At 40.4% G+C, this 26,485-nt stretch overlaps 1 protein-coding gene and 1 non-coding gene across 3 annotated transcripts in view; one reads left to right on the forward strand and one right to left on the reverse strand.

Annotated features, from left to right (window-relative positions):
- Positions 1–26,485, forward strand: part of LOC122063657 (methyl-CpG-binding domain-containing protein 2-like) — a 78,728-nt gene that overhangs the window by 46,068 nt on the left and 6,175 nt on the right. The window contains exons 3-4 of one of the 2 annotated variants that reach the window (XM_042627353.1): positions 5,677–5,730; positions 5,917–6,089. In XM_042627353.1, coding sequence (XP_042483287.1) covers positions 5,677–5,730; positions 5,917–6,089 — 227 coding nt within the window. The remainder of the gene's footprint in view (positions 1–5,676; positions 5,731–5,916; positions 6,090–26,485) is intronic. The other variant, XM_042627354.1, reaches the window with a different exon arrangement.
- LOC122063658 lies at positions 872–1,027 on the reverse strand. Its single transcript, XR_006135428.1, has one exon. It is a non-coding gene; the product is annotated as a 5.8S ribosomal RNA (ribosomal RNA).

Here is a 26,485-nt window from a genome sequence, read left to right on the forward strand (position 1 = left end):
CCACATGCTTATAATGATAGACTATAATGGGTACAAGCTGTGTACCTGATGTACCATATAGATCGGTCAAGCCAAAGCGTTTTACATGCATTATGTCCACCACTAATGTAATCCTCACCCAACCTACTTTTATGAAAGGAGGAATGAGATATGACTTCTTGACAGCCCCACTAAGCACGAAAGTAACAACTCAAACATACAACTTCGCATTGAAACTATGTAATCAACATATAACTCCGAATTGAAAACTAGATACTCAACACACAACTCCGCATTGAAAATTAGATAACCAAAGCACAACTCAACCAAAGGTATCTACGAATAGCAGTTCAATGCACCAGCTTAAAGCCCACCACCACAAGCAAACCAATTGCTACTCAAGTGCATTACGTCCACCACCGACACAATCCACCACCAGACCTACTACAATGTAATAAGGATTTGGTAGCTTCCTCGCTAAGAACGAAATCCTATGATGTTATCCTATGAATGTGATGCATCCTTGGCAAATGCTTTTGTAATGGTTCGGCTTTTATAAATCCAAGAATTTCACCTCTGACTATGAAATACAAATGCCCCCAACTGTCCCTTGGAATCCTCGTAAGTTTCTTCTCCTCCACTTATTGATATGACCTGGGGTCGCAATCGAACGACAATGGACAATGAGGGTCACCAGAGCCCAATGGGAGAGAAAATTGCGCATAACATCCGAACAATGGCAAAGTGGCTTAAACCACTACTTATAGTGACGCTCGCCGCAAAAGGGGCCCTTGACTTTGGGCCGACCACACCTCAAACGAAAACACGGGCGGCCAATCTTCGCTCCACACCACCACCACAAGGGGCAAAGGAGGTGGGGCAACATGATGCGTGACGCCTAGGCATGCGTGCCCTTAGCCTGATGGCCTAGGGCGCAACTTGCGTTCAAAGACTTGGTGGTTCACGGGTTTTTGCAATTCACACCAAGTATTGCATTTTGTTACGTTCTTCATCGATGCGAGAGCCGAGATATCCATTGCCGAGAGGTGTTAATAAGATTTGGATTTAGGATGGCACACACCACAACAAAGGCACAATGATGTCATGCCCATTCCATTGTGAGTTCCTTGGTGCTGACTGTGCTGGTGGTTGTGTTTAGGTTAGATGCTACAAAGGATCGCAGGCCGAACTTACAAGGGTCAAGGAGGAAGGAGCTCACACTCCCACACCCTACCTTGATTGCGTCTCCCAGAATATAGCTTGAAATAATATCCAGAACTTGAGTTGCACTGAAATTATAGACACAAGATACCCAAAACCCAAGGAGCCGCAGGGTTGGTGGACCCATCCTCTAACACCAGTACTCTCTGAATATTGATGGAACAATTTTGTATGGATCACACTATAACAGCAGCAGTTGAAACGGGGGTCTCAATACGTCTCCACAAATCACTGGTTGCAGATTTAATGAGCTAGAAACTGAAAAGGAAAAATAGAGAACAAAGGCATAGGAAAAGGGGGAAGGGTCTCTCACCGTACCTGCCTCTCACAGGAGCTGCTTCTCAGAGAAAAGGAAACATGGCTTTCTGTTTTCTTTCAAACTCCAAATCGATGGGGATAGTCCCCTTTTCTTAAAAATACCAACCCTGTGCATAAGGCTCCCGCTACTGTAGGGTTTGGGAGGGGCAAATTTACGCAGTCTTACCCCCTGCTTCACAAGAGAGGCCATGTAGCAGCCTTACCCCCTGCATAGTCCCCTTTTCTTATGTTTATAAAATAAAATAAACCAAGTACACTCAAAACTCTCCATGCTTGGGAGAAATGGACAGTAAAAGAAACTACCTAAATTTCTATTACATTGATAAGAGATCTACTTTCTAAAAAGAGGAAACTAAAAATAGAAACTACCTACTAACTGAAGTAGTTACAAAGTAATGGAAAGTAATCAAAATAGAAAGTAGATGATGACGTTGAACAGCTTCTATTTTCCTTCCCACACAGGCTGGCTCCATGGTGCCCACGAAGATCTTCCAAAATCCTCTCAAAGCAAAGAAATAACCACCCTAAAATCTCTCCACACAACAGCTAGCTGGGGCACATGAAATCTGTCAAATCTTCCACAGATTAACCTCCACACAAGGCTGCAACTATTCCCTGCATTATCTCCTAGCCTTGTTCAGTATGGGCTCCACCAGATCTGATAGATCATCCACATTTTCTTCTTCCACACAAGCTCTAATTATTGCTGATCAATGGCCATGTTTTGGGCAGAAATGAGTTGGTCCAGCAGCCTGAAATATCATTAACACGTAGGCCCAAATATGGGCCTGAACATGGTTCAAAACGATAGCCAGAATACGCCTTGGTTTGTTCTGGTAATAACCCAACCCATGTGACTTAACTATGGGCCTGTTTGGGCTTGACTTGCTGCGTCAGTTATATTAGAAAAATGTATACATAAATACATTGTAATGCCTCGTATTGGGCATGTAATATCCCAACTCATGTGACTTAACTAAGGGCCTGTTTGGGCTGGACTTGCTGCATCAGTTAAATTAGAAAAATGTATACATCAAGACATTGTAATGTCTCATATGAGCTTTGTACAAATGCATCAAGTCAGAATTCATTAGTGATTTTTCTGTGGATGCAAATTGCAGGGAGCAGTGGTTCAAGGGATTGCCCAGATTGGTTCTTAGTCCACAGCCCTTTTCTTTCTTGCTGTTTTAGTTTAAGTTTTGTTAACTTGTTCAAATAGGTTTCTAGTGGGTGGTTTCTTTGCTGTTTGGCGGCCATGATCTTGTCATTCTTGAGGAAAGTATGACATTTAATTTTCATGTCATTGCTTTTGTGGGCTCTGATGAGTTTTTGCCTTGTTAACCCTCAGGTTGTATTCCTTTCTGGATTTGGGGTAGGCGGCATTAATTCTCAGGTACCCTTGATCTTGGCATGTGAGAGCACCAGCTGCCGCCCTACAGCAGACTTGAGTTTGCTTATTGGAATTGAGTGTGGAGTTGTCAATCTTGTTATTCTTTGGGAATATCATGAGATTCATGAGTGAAAGACTTCATATGGGTTTTTTTTCTTAGGTGTTTGAAAATCATTTGTGTCCCTCTTGTCCTTGTTTTTCAGTTAGAAGAATTTTCTCTGTGGACTGTGTTTCCTGATAATAAATTTAATTTTCTGTTGACTGTTAGAAGTTATCAATTAAGGGGTTCAAAGAAAATTAAACCCATTTGCAGCAGAGGTTCTCTCTCATCCCCCGTTGGTTAGACTATGTTTTCAAAGAGGCAGTTGCTATGATTATATAAGTACTATGCACCTCCATCATGATGATCACCATCTTCATTGGTAAACAATTTACACATGCTCTAGGGGGCTATATTGAGGTGAATCTAAATCTTGTTATGTAGCAGCAGCATTTGTTTTGTATATGTTTAATTATTTGAACAGTCCAGAAGATTTTAAGTATCTATGTAGAGCAGCTGGTGGTGAGATAAAAAAAAAAAAAAATACTTTGGGTAAATTACGCCCCCTCCCCTATACTATGGCCTTATTACATCTGTTACATTTGTATACCAGTAGTTTCAGCAATTACGCCCCCCTTCCCTATGTCTAACGGTGTTAGTATGCTGTTAGTTGTGAAACACAAAAGACCAGTTTACCCTTTTAAGTAAAAGATGATGGACCATTTTAACTGTTTGTTCTTCTTCTACCCAAATAACCCCAAACCCTAAATGGGAATAGGACTAGCCAGAATTTTACCATGTCCACCTCTGCCAGCAGTGGACTTCTCCATGGCAGCAACAATTCCCAAACCCACAGCACCTGTACGGATTTACGTGACCCATGGATCAGGGTGTGAGACGGGAGAGGTCAGAGTTGCAGTGATGGGGGCTAATGACCGACCCAAAATTTCCATTCTCAGCATCACCCCGCAGGTATTGGGACGATAATGCTCTACGGGCATCTCGGCAAGAGTTGCGAACGCCAGAATCGGGGTCTTTGAGCCTCCTTACAATGTGGGCAATGATCCCTGTGATATGGGTGGAAGTGTAACTGGAGTGGGTGGAGCAGAGAAGGGTTAGAAGGCGTACGGATTCCATTTTGATGGCAAGTTTGGGATCATTGGAAGCATCATGGAGGCAATTGAAGAGCATTGAGACTCCATTGCCATCAGCGGAGAGAGTCTGGCTGATATTCTCAAGGTCTTCGACTGTGATTTGGTAGGTGTCTTGGTCAGAGAGTTTGGAGAGGGAGTTTTGGGCATTCGCTGCTTGAGTTCAATCATGGCGAGGTGGGAAGAGAGAGAGAGGAGGATCTGGAAGGTGATGATGCTGTCGTTGTCGAAGAGTTTGGAGGTTTTGAGGGATTTGAAGGCTTGGAAGTTTGTGAGCTCATTGTGGCAGCCAATGCTACACACAGTACACACACAAAGGAAGAAAGAGAAATGGAACACTAGTGTAATGCACACTGAAATACGACTGTATTTACTGTCTTAATTAATTCTTTCTGTAATGAAAGTATGAAACTCAGGAGAACCAATGAAGAAAATGGGATTAAGATTTAAGAAGGCAGGGACATACAATCCCCAAGGAGCTCGAGAGATAGGTTGTATTTCCATCGGCAAAAGTAAGAATCTGATTGTCGTTGCTAGTGTTGGAAAGTCTATGGCCATGAGCCAATGCTCTATAGTAATCAAAACTTCCCTTCTCCGGTAAGTTGTCGAGTGGGACAATTTGTGAGATGGGATCAGAGAACCTGTGATGAACATCGAAGTTGAAGGTCCGTTGACCATAACAGCACTCTGAATCAATGGCGAGGATCGAAGCAAAGGACAACAGAAGGAGATGAAGGAGAAACTTACAGTTACAAGTGCAAACCATGGATTTTGTTCTAGAGGAACCTCCTCCGGCTCTAAGAGAGAAATATGATTTTCAGAGATTCAAAATTCAATTCTGTGTGTGTGTGTGTGTGTGTCATTTGAGAAAGGAAATTCGTTGGTTCAGTTCAATCATTGGAGTTACAGAGGGGATGGCCGATTCTGTCATCTGCTAGCATTGGGCCGAACATGGCGTGCATTCCCATTCCGGGGTGGGGGTGCTGTGATGTGCAAGGGCTGGGATGATGGGCTGTGGTGGTGTGAAGTGCAGAGACAGTCAAGGGCAATTTTGCCATCAAAGTGTTTGGGGATATGTGAGTCATCACTTAACAGCTCCAACTTAATGGGCACCAATGGACTGGGTCTACTTTTTAGAATCTTTAAAGCACATGGAGGGGGGCGTAATTGCTGAAACTATTGGTGTACAGATGTAATAAGGCCAAAGTACAGGGGAAGGGGGGGTTAATTTTCCCAAAGACTTTCGTTGTTGAGTTGTAGTTACCATAAATACTGCTTTTATTATATGTTATTCTTGAGATGCTTTCAGTAAATAGATAGTCCTGCGAACAACTTCCTGTGCTTACATACCTTGTCTGGGCATTCTGATTTATAGCAAGCTTAATTTATATTATTTATGGGATGTTATCTTTTCATGTTGTATGAATATCTTGCTTGATCCAGATGTTTATTTTAGGTTATACCACTTGGCAACTGAGAGTGATACTTCTGTTATATACTATATGTTGAGATATTAGCTTTCAATATATTTTCGTTATTTGAAGTCATCTTGATCTTGGGATTTTTGGTATTTCCAGTTATTATGTTGCTCCATCAGGCAAGAGACTGCGCTCAATGATAGAGATCCAGAAGTATGTCTGCTCCATGCATTTCATCACTGACAATTCAACTCCCTTCCCCCTAGGGCACCCACGTCATTTATTCGTTCCATGAATTGAAGTGTGAAACTATAGTTTACAGTCCAAACTAATGCTGTTGAAAGAGTGTATGGCACACTCTGCATCTCCTTCTGCTTCTTAAAGTTTCCTGTTGTACAGGTATCTACTTGAACATCCTGAGTATGTCACTGAAGGGGTCACTATGGCACGATTTTCATTTCAAATACCAAAACCTCTTCAGGAGAACTATGTTAGAAAGCGCCCAGCACGTGTGACATCTTCATATGATAGCTCTGGTCAAGGGATGTCTAGCCCCCTTGAACCCAGAGAAGGTATGTAAAGAAAATTCTGTATCTATCTTCACATATTAGAGAAGAAATGGCCACAATTGTCAGAGTTTACTGAGGATGGTGTTGACTAAAGTGAAATCTGTTATAGCTTGGGTGAAGAAAAATTTTGTGAGTTATTTAAATTAAGTTTGGGATGGAATTAGGTGAGTTGATTTCAGTCCAAGCTATAATTGGGTGGTTAACTTTGTCAGCCAATTTCAGCATTTTTTTAGGCCAAATGGAGTCAAAAGTAGTAGGGCTCCACCCTATTTAATTGTAAATTGCATTGCTTATTTCTCCTTTATTCCTTTCATTTATCTTGAGATCTGTTCTATACATAACTAACTCCTGAGAATTTTGTCTGAGAGTTTTAGATTAGCAAAGTTTAAAATGTTAAATTGTTGACGAGCATTGACTGCATGGGATGGTGATGGTTTTCTTTCTTTTAGTAAATGATATAATACCTAACAGTTAAGGAATGTAGTCATGTTTTTGAAAATTTTGTTGATATAAGATAAGGATTTGCACAGTGTTGGAGGGGTGGGGTCAGGCTGACCTCTGATCCTCTGTACGAAAGAGGAGCATCCACCTGAACTTGAGAATCCTTTCAATGAACAATTGACCCTGGTTCCTCTCTACTTCCTTACAAATGACAAAAGGAAGATCCAGATACTCATCAGTTGAATTCTTGTCTGACAATGAAGTTCTTGATCACCTGATGTGACCTAGAACCAAGGTAGCAAAAGTCTTACTGAAATAGTAGCCATGGGGTTCTTTCACATGTTAGTACAAACGGAAGATTGCATTGCTGGCTGTGGAGTCAATATTGTAAATTTGTTTTCTTCAATTTCTTTTGTTAAGTAGTTATTTAATTGTGGTTTTGGTAATTTCGTTTATTAATTTGGCAGTCTATTGACAAGTAAGTTAAAGGTGGCTGACTGTTAGGTTTCTTCTTGAAGTCCAAGTCAATATATGGGCCTCATATTGTCATATATCATAATCTCTGTATTTACTGAAGTTGGAAACTTGGAATGCCATAAAATTGTGTTTGTGTGCTAGTATGTGTGTGCGTGTTCATGTGCACATGTGTTGAAATGTCTTCAGTTGTCCTAGTATGTTAGTAGAAAGGCACCTTCTATCTTTCCTTTTTCTTCTTCTTATTGTTTTAATTTTTTTTTTTAGATTAATACTACTTTGATGCAGCACAAGTCCAGCCCAAACAGGCCCTTAGTTAAGTCACATGGGTTGTGTTATATTACCAGCCCAAGCCAAGGCCTATTCTTGTCATCGGTTTGAACCATGTTCAGGCCCAAATATGGGCCTATGTGTTGATGATATTACAACCTGCTGTACCAACTATATTTCTGCCTAAAACATGGCCATCAATTAGAAATATTGGAGGAGTTTTGATGGTTATGGTGGATCCCAGGGACAAGTTGCGTGGATGATCTATCAGATCCGGTGGGGTCCATACTGACCATAGCTTGGAGATAATTGGCTATAGTTGGAGCCTTGTGTGGGTCCCAGCTAGCTGTTGCGTGGAGAAATTTTAGGGTGGTTATTTCTTTGCTTTGAGAGGATTTTGGAAGATCTTTGTGGGCCCCATGGAGCCAGCTTGCATGGGAAGGAAAATAGAAGCTGTTTAACATCATTATCTACCTGCTATTTTCATTACTTTGTAACTACTTAAGTTAGTAGGTAGTTTCTATTTTTAGTTTCCTCTTTAGAATGTAGATCTCTTATCAATGTAATAGAAATTTAGGTAGTTTATTTTACTGTCCTCTCTCCCAAGCATGGAGAGTTTTGATTGTAATTGGTTTATTTTATAAACATAAGAAAAAAAGACTATCCCCATTGATTTGGAGTTTGAAAGAAAAGAGAAATCTATGTTTTCTTTGCTGTGAAGACAGTTCCTGTGAGAGGCAGGTAAGGTGAGAGGCTGTCTGTGAGAGACCCTCCCCCTTTTTCCTTTCCCCATCTTTATTTTTCCTTTTCAGCATTGTTGGCAAGGCGACAAGAGGCGGTGGAGGGGTGGTTAAGTGCTTAGGTGACAAGGCACCCGCCTAGGTGACCAAGGGGCCCAAGCGTTATTTTTTATTTCCCATATTTTCTAACATTATTTAGTATGCTACATATACTTTATATCAAGTCATCAAAAATCAATATTAAGCCACATCAAGTCATCAAAAATCAACATTAAGTCACATCATCATAAAAAACCAACATCAAGTCATGTCAAGTCATCAATATCGACCTTTAGAGAATGTTCTTGTTCTCTAATAAGTTTTACTGGCCAAATGATTTTATTTTACATGAGATTTTTTGTATTAGGTAGATCACAAACCCAACTTTTCAACAAATCCAAGATTTCTTAAATCTGAGTTGTATTGACAAAGTTATGTTTCGGTCGAACTTATCTTATTTTAAGGTGCGCAAAAGTGGTTAAAAATCTCTTGAATGAAAATAAACTTGTGGACGTCAGAACAAAATCGATAATAAGATTTATGGAATTTTCAGATTTGAGAAACACCCTTGCATTTGAAAGTTGAAAATCACCCTTACAACAAAAAAAATCCAGTTTTTGTTCTTGAACCCGGGGGGGGGGGGTGACTTTTTTATCGGATTAAAATATGGGATGTTTGCTTATTTATGAATAATATCTTAAGTAATAAAATCACAACTATAAAATCATTTACTTAAATGATATTTGACATAAATAAGTACCAAGCCTGGTTCAATACCATTTTGTGGCGGCGTGCACTGAGGCGACAATCACCTAGACCCCAAGAAAACCTCTTGCATGTCTAGGTGGCACCTTGACAACTATGCTGTTCTGTTTCTAGTTCATTTACTTTTCAGCTTCTTGTTCATTAAATCTGCAACCAGTAATTTGTGGAGGTATCAAGTTCCCCATTTCCACAGCTGCTGCTATAGTGTGATCCATACAAGATTGTTCCATCAATATTCTGAGAGCACTGGTGTAGAGGCGGGTCAACCACCCCTGTGGCTTCCTGGGTTCTGGGAATCCTATGGCTGTAATCTCAGGTCCTGCAACTCAAGTTCTGGACATTATTTCAAGCCATATTCTGGGAGTGTTCCAACCTTATGAAGTTCCTACTTCGATACTGGTTTCAGGCGGCCTTTCTATCGGCTGAAAGTGATGTGGTCTGTGTAAGTTTCTCAATCTGAGATTGAGTTTCTATTTTGATCAAGTGTCATTCCTTGCAATCCAGCCGTCATCTGAGACTGATTCTCTGAAGTGATGAGGAGGACAGTATCCCCTTTCCTCGGCTGTAATTTCTACCCTATCTCTGAAGTCAATGGGCTGCTGTTGTTAGAAGTTTATTAGTTGCTATTTATGGACAGTGCTGTAATGGCAATTCTGCCCATGGGGTTACTATGAATTTAATACATGTTGTTGCTACTGTTGAGTGGGTGTTCTGTTATTAGTTTGGTTGAGTAAGTCCAATACCTTAGGGCCCGTTTGATTTTGTTTCTGCTGTTTCTGTGTCTAGAAACAGCTGAAACGGTTTTTTTCGTTTCTGTGCTAAGAAACAATTTTTGGAATTGCAAAAAGGTGTTTGATTTTTCTGTTTCCTGAAATGTTTTCAACAGTGTAGTCGAGTTCAAGACATGAGTGAAGGCACGGCGTTGTAGGTATGCAACTCACGGGTGAAGGCATGATGTTGGAGTTGCAAGTATGCTTCATGGAAATGAGCTGAAGAAGGATAAAGGCAATCCGAAATTGTGAGCTTCACACTGTCACACAACCAGGTTGGAATCGTTGTATCTGGATAGCGATAAGTTGGGGTTGGGGTCGGTCGAGTGAAGTATCGGATTTTTCATAGTTTTTGTCCCTCCCACTTGTTTCTAGAAATAGAAAAACAAGTATGACTTGTTTCTCCATTCCTGTTTCTAGACACAGAAACAGGCATAAATTTCTATTTCTGTTTCAAAAAACAAGTGAAACGAAACAGAAAAATCAAACGGTTTTTGGGAGTGTTTTTCCGTTTCTGAACACAGAAAAACGAAAAAACATGTTCTGGAAACAAAAAAGGGCCCTTAGTGTGCTTATTGACTGTTAAAAGTTACTATTGTTTCTGGTTGCTGGAAATTGTAGTTGCGGTACTATTGTGGTTGTGAAAGATGCTACTGTGGATTTAGTTCCTAATTGACTAGTTGGGGACTGGTTCTACATTATTTGGTATCAAAGCCTAGCCTAGCTATGGCCGGCAATGACTCACAAGTCTCCCAGCCTCTTAGAGACAATGAGAAGCTCAATCACTTGTTGGAGATGATGACACAACTCTCTCAACGAGTTGTAAATGTGGAACAACAGCAAGGGGATTTTACTCGTAGCATTTCAAGACCTCATGGATACCTTTACATTCTACAGCTAATAATGTGCAGCAGAGAGGACCCCAAAGGATCCCCACACCGGCACGTACCTTTGGGACCATAATCATGTCTATTTTGATAATCAACCCGATGAGAATCATAAGGTGTGCTTGTAATTAAAGGAATACAATGGCAAACATGATCTTGACGTATCTTTTGACTGGCTTGCGCATCCGGATGACTATATTGATTGGCATGAGATGGCAGAGCTAAGGAAAATGAAGCTTGCAAAGACCACATTGGTGGGACTGGCTCGGAGTGGTGTAACCATTATGAACAGAGGCTACAGTTGGCCGACCTCCCCTAGCACATGGTTCAAGATGAAAGAGGAACTCAAGGGCATGTATCTACCAACTATGTATAGAGCATGCCAATTTGACAAGCTTAATTCATTGCAGCAAGGAACCCTAACTGTTGTGAGTATAGGCAACGGTTCGACGTGCTTGTTTCAAGCACCGTGTTGACTGAAGGTGTTGACCAGTTTCTATCCCCTTTAAATTGGGACTGAGGCCAGACATTTGGAAGGAGATGGGTGTGGTTGATGTCGATATTTATGATCTTTAGTATTGTTTCCAGATGGCTTTATGAGCTGAAGAATTATTGAAGCCACCAGTGTGGAAATTTGGTTCTCATGCCAGGGAATATAACAAGACCCTCAACAGTGTTGCTTTCGCTAGTCCTCAAGTTCAGCTGACATGTATCCCTACAGTTGCAGAGAAAGGAAAGGCTCCTATGGGTAGTGATAGTAACACGAAGTGCTATGATTGCCGCAAGTATGGCCATTTTGCCAAATTTTTCCCTCAACGACCACCAACGAATTCCCTCATGGCCGCCTTGGTAGCAAACCAGGAGATGACATATGTTGAGCCCCTTCCCTTTGGCAATGGGGTTGGAGGGCAGTAGACCGATAACATTGAAGAAGAAGAAGATGAAGATGAAGACACCGTTGGCATTTAATGTTTTTGTGTAAGGTTCCTTCGATAGATGTTACAGAGGACAGCATTAAGTAGACTCGGATGCACTTGTGGTCATAGTTGTCAAGGCGTCGCCAAGGCGTCGCCTAGGCGACGCCTTGGCGTCCAGGCGGTTTGCCTGGGGCCTAGGCAACAGCCGCCTTGTTGCACTGCATATCGCTTTGTGTTTCGGCACTTATTTATGCCAAATATCATTCAAGTAAATGTTTTTAATATTTGTTATTTCATTTACTTAAGATATTATTCATAAATAAGCAAATACCCCCTATTTGAATCCAATAAAAATAGTTTAAAAATCAAATTCCAAAAGGAAAAAAAGTCAACCCCCCAGTCCAAGAACAAAAACTGGATTTTGGTTATAGGAACGATTTTCAACTTTTAAATGCTAGGGTTTTTCTCAATTATGAAAATTTTATAAATTCTATCATGTTAAAACATTGCTAAAAACCAAAAGTCCGGTAAAAAAATATTTTATTTTGATATTCATAAAATTATTTTCATTCAGACAATTTTAACAGTATTCGCGCACTTAAAAATAAGTTTGACTGAAGCATAACTTTGTCATTGCAACTCAGATTTAAGTAATCTTAGACTTGTTAGAAAGCTGGTTATATATTATAACTAATACAAAAAGTCTCATGTAAAAATAAAATCATTTGACCAGTCAAACTTATTATAAAATAAGAGCATTTCTCTAAATATTGATTTTTTATAACTTAATATGACTTAATGTTAATTTTTTATGATTTGATGTGGCTAAATGTTGATTTTTAATGACTTGATGTGGCTTAATCTTGATTTTTTATGATACAAGGTATATATAACTTACTAAATAATGTTAGAAAATAGGAAAAATAAAAAATAACACTTGTTCGCCTAGTTCGCCTTAAGGCGGGCGCCTTCTCGCCTAAGCGCTTAGACAACCCTCCACCGCCTTGGTTCGCCTTGGCGCCGTGACAACTATGCTTGTGGTGGAAGATAAATAAGGTAATGGTGTTGTTACAGACAATAACTTGGGTGAATCTTTTACTCGATGATTGTGCATTTGAGCACGTGGACTATTTAATCTGACCCAAGTTCTTTGAGGAGACAGGACCATTCCTTGAGGACTACATCTCCACTTATCGTGAGCTTTCAGGGTTTTTGTTTGTGCAGTGGTTCGATGTTCATCGTCCTCAGTTTATTCCTTGACTCATTGAAACTTGAGGTCGAGTTTTCCGGGCAGAGCTGATGTGGCACAAGGCCAACCCAAACATGCCCTTAGTTAAGTCACTTGGGTTGGGTCGTTACTAGCCCAAACCAAGGCTTATTATGGCCATTGGTTTTGTTAGAAGTCCATCATGAGAAGGGGAGGACTCCTGCACAAGCCGCAGGCTCCTCCCTTGGTTTTTTCCTAGTCCAACTAGGATGGTCCTAGTTTAACTAGGACTGTTGTCTAATTAGGAGTTAGTAAGCTTATGTTAGTTTCCTATTATGTTTTAAACTTCCTATTCCTAATAGGACTTATATCTTATTTGTAATAGGACTCGTAATAGCTGATTGGAGTTCTATGTAATGAATAGAGATGGGCAGCCCAATCCATCAATTGGGACCCCCTTGCACAAATTGTAGGACTCTCTCTTTCTTTTAATTTACATGGTATCAGAGCCTCGATCCTCAAGAAGAAGTCGGCCAAAGCTCTTTATTCTCCCATCAGTAACAATCCCTCTCTCCATCGCATGTTGTTATTGGTCCTCCTTAGGCTCCACGACTTTTAGAGGGGGTAGTTTCATTCCCTAGTTTGCTAGATTTTTGGATAAAGGAATGATTAGCTGTAATCAATCTTATGGTGTGAAGGATTAGGTCTAAGTAATTGCTAGTGGTTGCTGGTTTGGATTTTTGGCATGAAGTATTCAAGAGGTGGAAAAATCGATCAAAGCTGTCAGGGTTCTAGCACTCAACCAAAATCAATTTTGGTCATATCTTTCTGTTCAGAGCTTAGTTTGAAAATCCCATTGGAGGTTTTCTTCCCCACCATCCTAGCAGCACTCGATTTAATTTTTAGCTCCATCATAGCCCTACAGCCCCAATCGTAGGTAACCTTGGATTGGCCTAAAATAGGGTTTTGCGATTTGGGCTAATTTTTCCTGATTTGGTATTTTTGTAGATTTTTGTCTGACGATTCAGTTGTTATTCTATTAGGATTGATTAGTTACATAAGATCAATCGATTGTGATTTGTTTTCTGATTCTTTGTTCTCTGGTAATTCTCTTTACCTGTTGCTGTAATCGATGACATTGAGCCAAAGAATGTTGTTACTGAGGTGATATCCTCATCCTCTCATAGAATTATGCAGAAGAAACTTGCAGGAGCTTCCAATTTTCAACAATAGAAGAAAATTCTACAGTTGGTGTTAACTGGTCGTGAATAGCAGGATCATCTTACAAAGGAGAAACCTGCCAAGGATGCTACGTGGGACACTATTGATGCACTTATTTTGGGCCAGCTGTTGAACTCAATGGATAACTTTATCGTTGGTATTGTTATTCACATTGATACTGTGAGAGAGTTGTGGGATTATCTGAATTTTTTGTATTCTGGACAAAACAACATTTCTCGTTTTTATGAGCTATCTCAGGATTTTTATAGGGTTGATTGAAGGGTCGACATCTGACTCAATACTTTGCTGATTTCAAGAGGACGTATGAGGAGTTGAATCTCTACTTCCTATNAAAAACGAAAAAACATGTTCTGGAAACAAAAAAGGGCCCTTAGTGTGCTTATTGACTGTTAAAAGTTACTATTGTTTCTGGTTGCTGGAAATTGTAGTTGCGGTACTATTGTGGTTGTGAAAGATGCTACTGTGGATTTAGTTCCTAATTGACTAGTTGGGGACTGGTTCTACATTATTTGGTATCAAAGCCTAGCCTAGCTATGGCCGGCAATGACTCACAAGTCTCCCAGCCTCTTAGAGACAATGAGAAGCTCAATCACTTGTTGGAGATGATGACACAACTCTCTCAACGAGTTGTAAATGTGGAACAACAGCAAGGGGATTTTACTCGTAGCATTTCAAGACCTCATGGATACCTTTACATTCTACAGCTAATAATGTGCAGCAGAGAGGACCCCAAAGGATCCCCACACCGGCACGTACCTTTGGGACCATAATCATGTCTATTTTGATAATCAACCCGATGAGAATCATAAGGTGTGCTTGTAATTAAAGGAATACAATGGCAAACATGATCTTGACGTATCTTTTGACTGGCTTGCGCATCCGGATGACTATATTGATTGGCATGAGATGGCAGAGCTAAGGAAAATGAAGCTTGCAAAGACCACATTGGTGGGACTGGCTCGGAGTGGTGTAACCATTATGAACAGAGGCTACAGTTGGCCGACCTCCCCTAGCACATGGTTCAAGATGAAAGAGGAACTCAAGGGCATGTATCTACCAACTATGTATAGAGCATGCCAATTTGACAAGCTTAATTCATTGCAGCAAGGAACCCTAACTGTTGTGAGTATAGGCAACGGTTCGACGTGCTTGTTTCAAGCACCGTGTTGACTGAAGGTGTTGACCAGTTTCTATCCCCTTTAAATTGGGACTGAGGCCAGACATTTGGAAGGAGATGGGTGTGGTTGATGTCGATATTTATGATCTTTAGTATTGTTTCCAGATGGCTTTATGAGCTGAAGAATTATTGAAGCCACCAGTGTGGAAATTTGGTTCTCATGCCAGGGAATATAACAAGACCCTCAACAGTGTTGCTTTCGCTAGTCCTCAAGTTCAGCTGACATGTATCCCTACAGTTGCAGAGAAAGGAAAGGCTCCTATGGGTAGTGATAGTAACACGAAGTGCTATGATTGCCGCAAGTATGGCCATTTTGCCAAATTTTTCCCTCAACGACCACCAACGAATTCCCTCATGGCCGCCTTGGTAGCAAACCAGGAGATGACATATGTTGAGCCCCTTCCCTTTGGCAATGGGGTTGGAGGGCAGTAGACCGATAACATTGAAGAAGAAGAAGATGAAGATGAAGACACCGTTGGCATTTAATGTTTTTGTGTAAGGTTCCTTCGATAGATGTTACAGAGGACAGCATTAAGTAGACTCGGATGCACTTGTGGTGGAAGATAAATAAGGTAATGGTGTTGTTACAGACAATAACTTGGGTGAATCTTTTACTCGATGATTGTGCATTTGAGCACGTGGAGTATTTAATCTGACCCAAGTTCTTTGAGGAGACAGGACCATTCCTTGAGGACTACATCTCCACTTATCGTGAGCTTTCAGGGTTTTTGTTTGTGCAGTGGTTCGATGTTCATCGTCCTCAGTTTATTCCTTGACTCATTGAAACTTGAGGTCGAGTTTTCCGGGCAGAGCTGATGTGGCACAAGGCCAACCCAAACATGCCCTTAGTTAAGTCACTTGGGTTGGGTCATTACTAGCCCAAACCAAGGCTTATTATGGCCATTGGTTTTGTTAGAAGTCCATCATGAGAAGGGGAGGACTCCTGCACAAGCCGCAGGCTCCTCCCTTGGTTTTTTCCTAGTCCAACTAGGATGGTCCTAGTTTAACTAGGACTGTTGTCTAATTAGGAGTTAGTAAGCTTATGTTAGTTTCCTATTATGTTTTAAACTTCCTATTCCTAATAGGACTTATATCTTATTTGTAATAGGACTCGTAATAGCTGATTGGAGTTCTATGTAATGAATAGAGATGGGCAGCCCAATCCATCAATTGGGACCCCCTTGCACAAATTGTAGGACTCTCTCTTTCTTTTAATTTACATGGTATCAGAGCCTCGATCCTCAAGAAGAAGTCGGCCAAAGCTCTTTATTCTCCCATCAGTAACAATCCCTCTCTCCATCGCATGTTGTTATTGGTCCTCCTTAGGCTCCACGACTTTTAGAGGGGGTAGTTTCATTCCCTAGTTTGCTAGATTTTTGGATAAAGGAATGATTAGCTGTAATCAATCTTATGGTGTGAAGGATTAGGTCTAAGTAATTGCTAGTGGTTGCTGGTTTGGATTTTTGGCATGAAGTATTCAAGAGGTGGAAAAATCGATCAAAGCTGTCAGGGTTCTAGCACTCAACCAAAATCAATTTTGGTCATATCTTTCTGTTCAGAGCTTAGTTTGAAAATCCCATTGGAGGTTTTCTTCCCCACCATCCTAGCAGCACTCGATTTAATTTTTAGCTCCATCATAGCCCTACAGCCCCAATCGTAGGTAACCTTGGATTGGCCTAAAATAGGGTTTTGCGATTTGGGCTAATTTTTCCTGATTTGGTATTTTTGTAGATTTTTGTCTGACGATTCAGTTGTTATTCTATTAGGATTGATTAGTTACATAAGATCAATCGATTGTGATTTGTTTTCTGATTCTTTGTTCTCTGGTAATTCTCTTTACCTGTTGCTGTAATCGATGACATTGAGCCAAAGAATGTTGTTACTGAGGTGATATCCTCATCCTCTCATAGAATTATGCAGAAGAAACTTGCAAGAGCTTCCAATTTTCAACAATAGAAGAAAATTCTACAGTTGGTGTTAACTGGTCGTGAATAGCAGGATCATCTTACAAAGGAGAAACCTGCCAAGGATGCTACGTGGGACACTATTGATGCACTTATTTTGGGCCAGCTGTTGAACTCAATGGATAACTTTATCGTTGGTATTGTTATTCACATTGATACTGTGAGAGAGTTGTGGGATTATCTGAATTTTTTGTATTCTGGACAAAACAACATTTCTCGTTTTTATGAGCTATCTCAGGATTTTTATAGGGTTGATTGAAGGGTCGACATCTGACTCAATACTTTGCTGATTTCAAGAGGACGTATGAGGAGTTGAATCTCTACTTCCTATTAGTGGTGATGTTAAGATGTAGAACTAGTGGGAACAATTCGTAGTTATGGGCTTCTTAGGTGGAGTTGGACCAGAGTATGATTCTTGAAGGTAATAAAGTGGACTCTCTTGCAGATTCCTTATCTCGAGTCTTATGAGTATCTTGAGAGAATTCTCATGATCTTGCACCTACACCAGCAGAGAGCTCTGCTCGTGTCTCAGAATAATAATCGCGGTGGGGTTCTTAATATTGGTAGTGGAAGTGATAAGGGGAAACCTTCTGGTACTTCCAACACTTCAAATGGTTCAGAGGCAACACTTACATGCAACCATTGTGGTAAACTAGGACATCCAACACTTTTGCCGGAAACTTCATGGCAAACCTCCTAAGAAACAGTTTTCCAATTCAGCAACAGTTACTGAGTCTTATCAGCCTGGACAATCTAAAGGAAAATGGTCAAGATGATGGATGAAGAATTTGCATAGTATAATACTCAATTTTAGACTCCGTCTCCTCAATCTTCCACTGCTACTTTTGTTCAGATAGGTAATGCTACTGCATGTTTTTCTTCATCTTCTTAACTCTGGTTAATTGATTCAGGTGCGTAAGATCATATGTCTAGTATGTGACATGTCAGGTATATTTTCCTCTTTGCAAAAGTCTTCTACTACTGTCACGTTGGCTGATGGATCTGTTGTTAAAGTCAAAGGCATTGGAAATATTCATCTTAACTCTTCTTTATCGTTATCATATGTTCTTCTGTTACCCAATCTTCCTTTTAACCTTTTATTTGTGAGTAAGTTTACTCAAGCTTACAAATGTTCCATAAATTTTTTTATTTTACGACAGAGATGACTGGTATAGGTCGTAGAGTTGGGGGCTTTATCTGTTTGAAGACAATTCTACTTCCGTTGCATGTTCAAGTATCCTCAGTCTCTGTCAGATCCATTTATCAACTAGGACATCCATCTTTTCAGAGTTTACAGAAGCTTGATCCTCATTTCTGTTCTATTTCCAGTTTAGATTGTGAGTTGTGTCAGTTTGGGAAGCGTCACTGTGTAAGCTATCCTTATAGAGTCAATAAACGGTCTGCACACCCTTTTTCTTTGGTTCATTTGGATGTATGGGGTCCTTGTCCTATTACGTCCAAATTAGGATTTCGATATTTTGTTATTTTTGTTGATGACTATTCTGGAGTTATCTGGATTTATTTAATGAAGCATTGTTCAATTTCTATTTTTTGTGCCTTTGGTGCTGAAATTCAGAATCAGTTTAATGTTACTATCAAGGTTTTACGAAGTGATAATTCCACAGAATACTTTTCTGGTCCTTTCTCGTAGTTTATGAATACTTGTTGTATGATACACCAATCTTCCTACTCAGACACACCCCAACAAAATGGTGTTGCTAAGTGAAAAAATAGGCATTTAATAGAGGTTGCTCGGTGTCTTTTGTTTGAGATGAAACTGTTCAAACTGTTTTGATCAGATACTGTCTTAAAGACTTGTTATCTTATTAATTGGATGCCTTCATCATTGTTACAAGGTGCTATTCCCCATTCTTTGCTATTTTCTTTTGACCCTCTATTTATTCTTCATCCTCGCATTTTTTGTTGTGTTTGCTTTATTAGTGATCATCATCCTAGTCTGTCAAAGTGGGATCCACGTGCTCTTAAGTTTATCTTTCTGGATAACTCACGTAATAAAAAAGGTTATCGTTGTTATTGCCCTACGCTTCAGAAATATTTTTTTACTGCTGATGTATCCTTCTTTGATGCAATTTCTTATCCCGATGAGTCTGTTATTATGTCTGATATGGATGATGACATGGTTTAAAGTATCTCCTATACAACATGATAGCCCTCCGGTACGTATCTTAAATTTAATCAATTGATATGACGATCGATACCTATACTTTAATCCTTGATATTTAACATATCTTAGTGTATCTTCGATACGATACGATACAATACGATATCCTCCGATACGGATCTTAAATTTAGCCAATTGATTCGGCGACTGATACCGATACTGATACTTTAATCCTTGGATGATGATCTTCTCCTATGTGTTATTCAAAATTATTCTCCACAGGTTACTGCAGATACAGTGGTGCCACCACCTTCCACGGTTGTGCCTCCGCCACCAGTCAGTAAGATTGTCTGCACTCGTCATCCTTATACAGATTCTGCACCCCTATCTCTACAGTTCCTACCTTGTCATCTTCGTTTATGTTCCTTGATCCAGGTATTTCCCATTCTGATGTTGATGTTCCCATTGCACAACATAAGGGTGTTCGGAGCTGTATCCAACATCCAATTTCAAATTTTGTTTCTTATTCTGGTCTGTCTTCCTTTTTTCATACTTGTGTTTGCACTCTATCTTGTCATCCTTTTCCCAAGTCTGTTGCAGAGGCATTGTTTAGTCTTGGCTAGAGGATAGCTATGGAAGAGGAGTTATTGACTTTGGATACAAATCATACTTGGGAATCTTGTACCATTACCTCAGGGTAAGTCTGCTATTGGTTGTTAGTGGATCAATATTGTTAAAGTAAACCCAGATGGTTTTCTTACTCGATTGAAGGATCGATTGGTGGCCAAGGGCTACGCACATGTGTATGGGGTTGATTATCTGGACAATTTTTCTCTTGTGGCCAAGTTAGCTTCCGTTTGTAATTTGATATCGGTTGCTGCATCTTCTTATTGGCCGTTATATTAGTTCGATGTGAAGAATGCTTTTCTTCATGGTGATTTACGTGAAGAGGTTTATATGGAGCAATCAACAGGGTTTGTTGTTCAGGGGGAGTTTGGTATGGTGTGCAAACTTAAGAAGTCTTTGTATGATTTGAAGCAGTCTCCTTGGGCATGGTTTGGTAGGTTCACTGATTTGGTTCTTGAGTTTGGTCTGTCAAGGTGTGACAGTGATCATTCAGTATTCTATCAAAAGTCTGGCACATGAAGGATATTTATTGTTGTTTATGTTGATGATATTGCCATCACTGGAGATGATATTGAAGGGATCCAAAGTCTGAAAATACATCTACAACAGAAGTTTCAGATCAAGGATGTAGGATAGTCGAAGTATTTCTTGGGTATTGAGGTTGCTCAATTTAGAAAAGGTATTTCCCTCTCTCAGAGGAAATATGTTTTATATTTGCTGACAAAGACTGGAATGTTAGGGTCCAAGCCTTTGGATACTCCTATGGATCCGAATGTGAAGCTTACAGTTGAAAGTGGTGACTTGTTAGATGATCCCAAGAAGTATCAAAGATTATAATGATTGGGCCTGATATTGCCTTTCCTATCAGAATTGTGAGTCAGTTTCTTTCGTCCCCGTGAACATCTCATTGGGATGCTGTTATTCGTATTCTACGATATCTCAAAAAGGCTCCAGGTCGTGGTTTGCTTTACTTTGATCATGGACATGGTCGCATTGAGGGTTTCCGTAATGTTGATTGGGCTGGATCTCTTGTTGATAGGCAATCAACTACTAGGTACTGTACATTTGTTGGTGGTTATCTTGTGTCTTGGTAGAGGAGGAAGTAGGTTGTTGTGGCTAGGTCTCGTAAAGATCGGCATCAATATGCTGATAATTGTCGGTATGGATCCAAGTAGCATCATGGAGGTATCGTCTGTTACACTTGGCAAGGACCGAATAGTAACCCTTACCACCCTGAATCGTAGTGAACTTATTGTCAAGGACATCTTCAATAACATCGTCCGTATGGGTCACAAATTGTGGGAGACGTAAAGCGTGTTGTATGACCATCAGAGTGATGACCTACATAGTGTAAGATCGGCAACATTGAACACATAGTTGATCTTCATGCATGGAGGCAACTCTAACATGTAGGCATTGGTTTGGAACATTTAACACATGATGCAGTTTGCCAATGGATTTAGGATATCTTTTATTTACTTTCCATTTTTAAAGCTAGAATTAGTTGATAGTAATTTTATTTAGATTGAATTTTTATTTTAGTTGCCAATTAGTTTAGTTTCCATTTTAGTGAACTCCCAATTTTATTGCTTTGGTTTTCTTTTGTGAGCTATGTAATGCACTAGTAACAGACAGATTTTTGGAATGAATTTGAGAAATTAGGTTTTGGTTGAACAATGGCTGCCGACCCTCTTTTCCTCCCCTTTTTTCTCCCTCTCTGAAATCTTCTAATCTCTTCTTTTCCCTCTCCTATTTTCCTCTTTAGTTCTTCATCTCCATTAGTTTCTTCTTTATTTCCTTTTTTTTTTTCAACTGCTGGATACTGTTCATCTTCTCTGCTGGACGGTAACACCAAGCACCAAAGGGCAGCTTGTTGAACCCTTGTCTCTTACCGGTTGACTCTGAAGGGTGGTACCTTGTAGACGACTCAAACCCTAGGGTATCACCTCCAAAGTCCTTCTCTGCTGTGAGAACCCACAAGGAATCATCGCTGGTTCTGCAATTCACCGCCAGGAGCAGGCTTGTGCCACAGGTTCTCAGTTGTTGCTTCACCTTTGGGGTTGACTGCTATTGATCTTCATACCTTCAGAAGGGAAGAATGTTCGACTGAAATCTGGAAGTGATTCGAGCTGTGGTGACAAAGTTCTCCATCGCAAGCCTTCTCCTATTGCTGTTGGTTCTTAGTTCTATCGTGACCTAGGGAGGAAGAAAGACTAGTTTTCTAAAATCACAAGTAAGGACAGCTATTTATAATTATAGAAAACCCCTTTGTTTAGGAAATTGTGTTATAATAAATCCTCCTTACTTTAGTAATTCCAGAATGGCCCCCTCTTTTATTTTTCTATTCCAATTTGACCCTACTATTTATTTTCCTCTCTTTTAAGCTCTTAAATTGTTTTTGAAATTACAAGAGTACCCCTCAACCATTACATTGAGTTTTTTAGTCATTCTTGTGGGCCCTAAGTGATCCGATTTCAGTCTTTGGAACTCGGATCCGCATCAACACATAGTTAATCTTCATGCATGAAGGCAACTCTAACATGTAGGCATTGGTTTGGATACACTTCATGACCTTGTATAGACCCATATTTCGAGGATGGAGCTTATGCACAATATCGGGAGGGAACGCTCAGGGGGGATCTGAACCATCACCATATCACCTGGTTGGAATTCCACATAGCGGTGATCTTAGTTAGCGATAGCTTGATAGCCTTCACTACTAATGGTAATGGGGCAGCAAACATCAGTGTGTACCTCTGTGATATGTCGTAGGAACTCATCTACTTCAAGGCTCACATGAGCTTTAAGGGACAATGGAACCATATCAACCGATCGCTGAGGCTGGAAACCAAGTACAATTTCAATTGGAGTGCGACCTGTGGTACGGTTGATAGAGATGTTATATGCAAACTCAGCTATGTCCAGAATAGAGGGCCAAGTCTTCTTCTAATCACGAACAAGGCAACAGAGTAAATTTCCAAGGCTTTTATTCACAATTTCATTCTGGCCATCAGTTTGGGGATGGAATGCCGTAGAAAACTTCAGTTTTGTGTTGGTCTTCATCCACTGAGTCTTCCAGAAATAACTCATCAACTTCACATCTCTGTCGGAAACAATAGACTGAGGCAAACCATGGATATGCACTATTTCTTTCTCGCACTATTTCTTTGAGAAATATCTTGGCTATATAACTGGCATCAAAGGTCTTCTTACACAGAATAAAGTGTGCCATTTTTTAGAATCGGTCCACAACAACAAAGATGGAATCATATCTTTCCCGTGTAGGTGGTAAGCCAAGGAAAAAATCCATCCTTATGTCTAGCCTAGGTGCATGGGGTACAGGAGGTGGTGTGTATAATCCCGTATTCTTCTTTTCTCCTTTAGCAAGTTGACAAGTACAACATCGTTGAATAATATGCTGAACATCTCTTTGTAAGTGAGGCCAACTATTAAATCAGTCACCATTGCATGTGTCTTGTCCTTGCCAAAATGTCTACCCATTCCTCCCCCATGTGGCTCACGAACCAAGTGTTGCCTCAAATAGCTATTTGGAATGCCAAGACGCAATCCCAAAAATAAATAGCCATCATGTACTGAGTATTTGTCATCTCGACCCCCTTGCTGTAAATTCTCATAGACTTTGGCAAAACCAGCACCTTGTATGTACTCAATCCTTGATATAGTCAAGTTCTGTGCTCTGTGGGTGAAGGTATTCATCATAACCACCTTCCGATTAAGTGCATCAGCCACTTGGTTTTCTTTTCTAGCTTTATACTTGAGAACAAACACAAATCATTGAAGATATGAGATCCACTTAGCATGCCGGTTGCTAATGGACCTTTGTGAGTGTAAGTACTTGAGGGCTTCATGATCTGAGTATAGTACGAACTTTGCCAATCAAGTAGTCCCTCCGGTGCTTGAGTATCTGAATAACAGCACAGAGTTCCAAACCATAGGTTGAGTACCTTGTTTTAGCATCATTCAACTTTTCATTGTACAAGGAAATTGGGTGACCCACTTGCATAAGCACTCCAATCCAAACATGGGGTGGCATCTGTAGCCACTTCAAACATAAGGTTGAAATTTGGTAGTCTAGGCACAGGGGCTTCTGTAATCTTTTGCTTGATGACCTTGAATGCTTTAGTAGCAGCTAGAGTCCATTGGAATGTCACTTTTCCTCCTTTCATGCATTTTGTAATTGGTGCCATGATAGCGCTGAAATTCCGAATGAATCTCCTGTAGAACGAGGCAAGGCCATGGAAACTTCGAACCTCAGTCAAAGTCTTGGGTATCAACTAATATACCATGCTCTGTATCTTCTCTGGATCCACTTCAACTCCTTGGGATGACACAATAAATCCAAGGAACACAACCTTGGATAACATAAAGGAACCCTTCTTCAAGTTGATGCAGAGCTTTTCAGCTCGTAACACTCTCATCACACATCTCAAGTGTTTAAGATTTTCTTCTTGTGTGCTGCTGTAAATAAGGATGTCATCAAAATGTACAACAAGAATCTTTCCGATAAAGGGGCACAATACTGAGTCATCACGCGTATGAATGTGCTAGGGGCATTGGTAAGACCAAAGGGCATAACCTTCCATTTATACAACACATCCTTTTTCTTGAATGTTGTTGTCTTCCACTCATCTCTTGGGTGGATCTGGATCTGGTGATATCCACTCGTCAAAATCTATCTTCGAAAAGATAGAGCTCCATCAACATGTCCAACATGTCATCCAAACGGGGAAATATGAAATCTGTATTTTACCGTGATCTTATTGATGGCACGGACGTTTATGCACATACGCCATGATCTGTCTTTCTTTGGTGTCAACAAGGCTAGTACGACACACTGACTCATGCTCTTTACAAGAAATTCCTTTAGCAAGAAGTCATCTTGTCTCTTGAGCTTGGCATGCTCAATTGGGCTGAGATGGTAAGTGGACAGATTTGGTAAGATTGATCCAGGCACTAGATCAATAGCATGTTGGATGTCCTTCATAGGTGGCAGCTCATCAAGTAACTCATCGGGAACCAAATTTGAGAAATTGTCTAGTAACTCCCTTGTTTGCTTAGGAAAGGTTACTTTCTTCTCTGGCTCTGCCATCTTGGTCACAAGTGCTAGCATCAGTTCGGTTTCCTTGCTTGCAGCCATAAAATCATGATGAAGTAACGCTAGTAACTTGTTGTCGGATGGTTGTCCTTTGTGCTTACTAGTTTTTGAGAGTTGCTTCTTCATGGAAGTGGTCTCTTTGGGTGGAGTCTTTTCAATATACTTCAAAATCTGTTCTCTCTTTACTTATGCTGCTCTCAACTTAGGTTTCATCTGTGGGATGTTGAGAGCGTTCAGGATGAGGGGTTTGCTGTTGTAGTCGAAGAAACATTGGTTCTTGGTTCCACCTACCAGGACATTGTTTTCAAAGATCCAAGGCCTCCCAAGTAGAGTAATACATCAGTTAATGCCATTGGAATCACATCACACCATACATTTTCTTCATAACCTGAAATTTTCAAAAGCACTGAACAACGTTGATTAACAATTATTGTGTTACCATCAAGTGAGGATACCTTGTATGGTTAAGGATGTGGCTTAGTCTTGAGTTACCCGTCAATAATGAAAGCTTGTGAAATAACATTCACACAACTCCCGTTGTCCACAATAACTTAAGCTGTCTTAGTCCTGCTGGTCGTCAGTGTATAAAAAAGATAAGAGTGATGTCTCCAATCTTCTCCTTTGGCTTCCGCAACCAGAATCTTAGAAACCACATTCATAGCAAAGTGGGAGTCGCCGTCTTCACCTTCAGGTTCATTACTGTATTCATCTTCCTCACCTTTTACTGCAGCATTTACAGCACAGTCATCATCAAGTTGTGTTTCGCAAACTAGCATCTCCGGGTTGGATTCGATGGCAGTAATGATGGAATTAGCCCTGCCACGTTTTGGACAGAACTTGGCGTAGTGTTCGTTACCACCACAATGATAGCTTCTTGTTCCCGGTGCCTCCTTTCTGACCATGGATGCCTTACCCTTATCCGATGTGACTTGTGGAGCTCGGGTAGGGTTGTGGTTAGGTCTAGTAGGAGTGAATGGCTTCCTTCCTTCATTGGACAGGTTGTTGAAACGACGTGGGGCTGCCTTGATCAAATCCTCTACATCTAAAGCCTTTGCAACACAAGGATCTGAGTTTCAAATTTCAACCACACCAATCTTGTCTCGAATATCATGCCTTAAGCCCAATTTGAATCAGGATATAAGCTGATCCTCATTCTCTTCAACACCTGTTCGCCGAACAAGTTGGTTGAATTTATTAATGTTTGTCATGGTACCTTGCCGGATGGTGTTAAGTTGATTATGCAGGCGACGACGATAGCATATGGGAAGAAATTTCTCCTTAAGAATGTCCTTCACATCATCCCAAGTTTGTGGATCCATACGTCATTGTATCAGTCTATGTTCATGGGTATGCCTCCAATCTTTAGCCCCTCCAGTGAGCTTTGTTGCAGCCAGCTGTATTTTAGGTTCTTCTGATAGGCAATACCACTTGAAGCAGTCATCCAAAGCATTGAGCCAATCATTGTAAGCTATTGGATCATGCCTTCCGTTGTATTGCTTCAGATCCAGTTTTACCTTGTGTTTATTGTTGGCTTGATGAGGGTTTACGTAAGCTTCTTCATCCTTTTCATACAAACCATTATTGAACACACATCTGGTTGGTCGTAGGGTAACTCTAGGCCTCTGAACACCAACGGCAGAA

Source organism: Macadamia integrifolia, unplaced genomic scaffold (genome assembly GCF_013358625.1).
Source record: "Macadamia integrifolia cultivar HAES 741 unplaced genomic scaffold, SCU_Mint_v3 scaffold1409, whole genome shotgun sequence".
NCBI classification, from domain to species: Eukaryota; Viridiplantae; Streptophyta; class Magnoliopsida; order Proteales; family Proteaceae; genus Macadamia; species Macadamia integrifolia.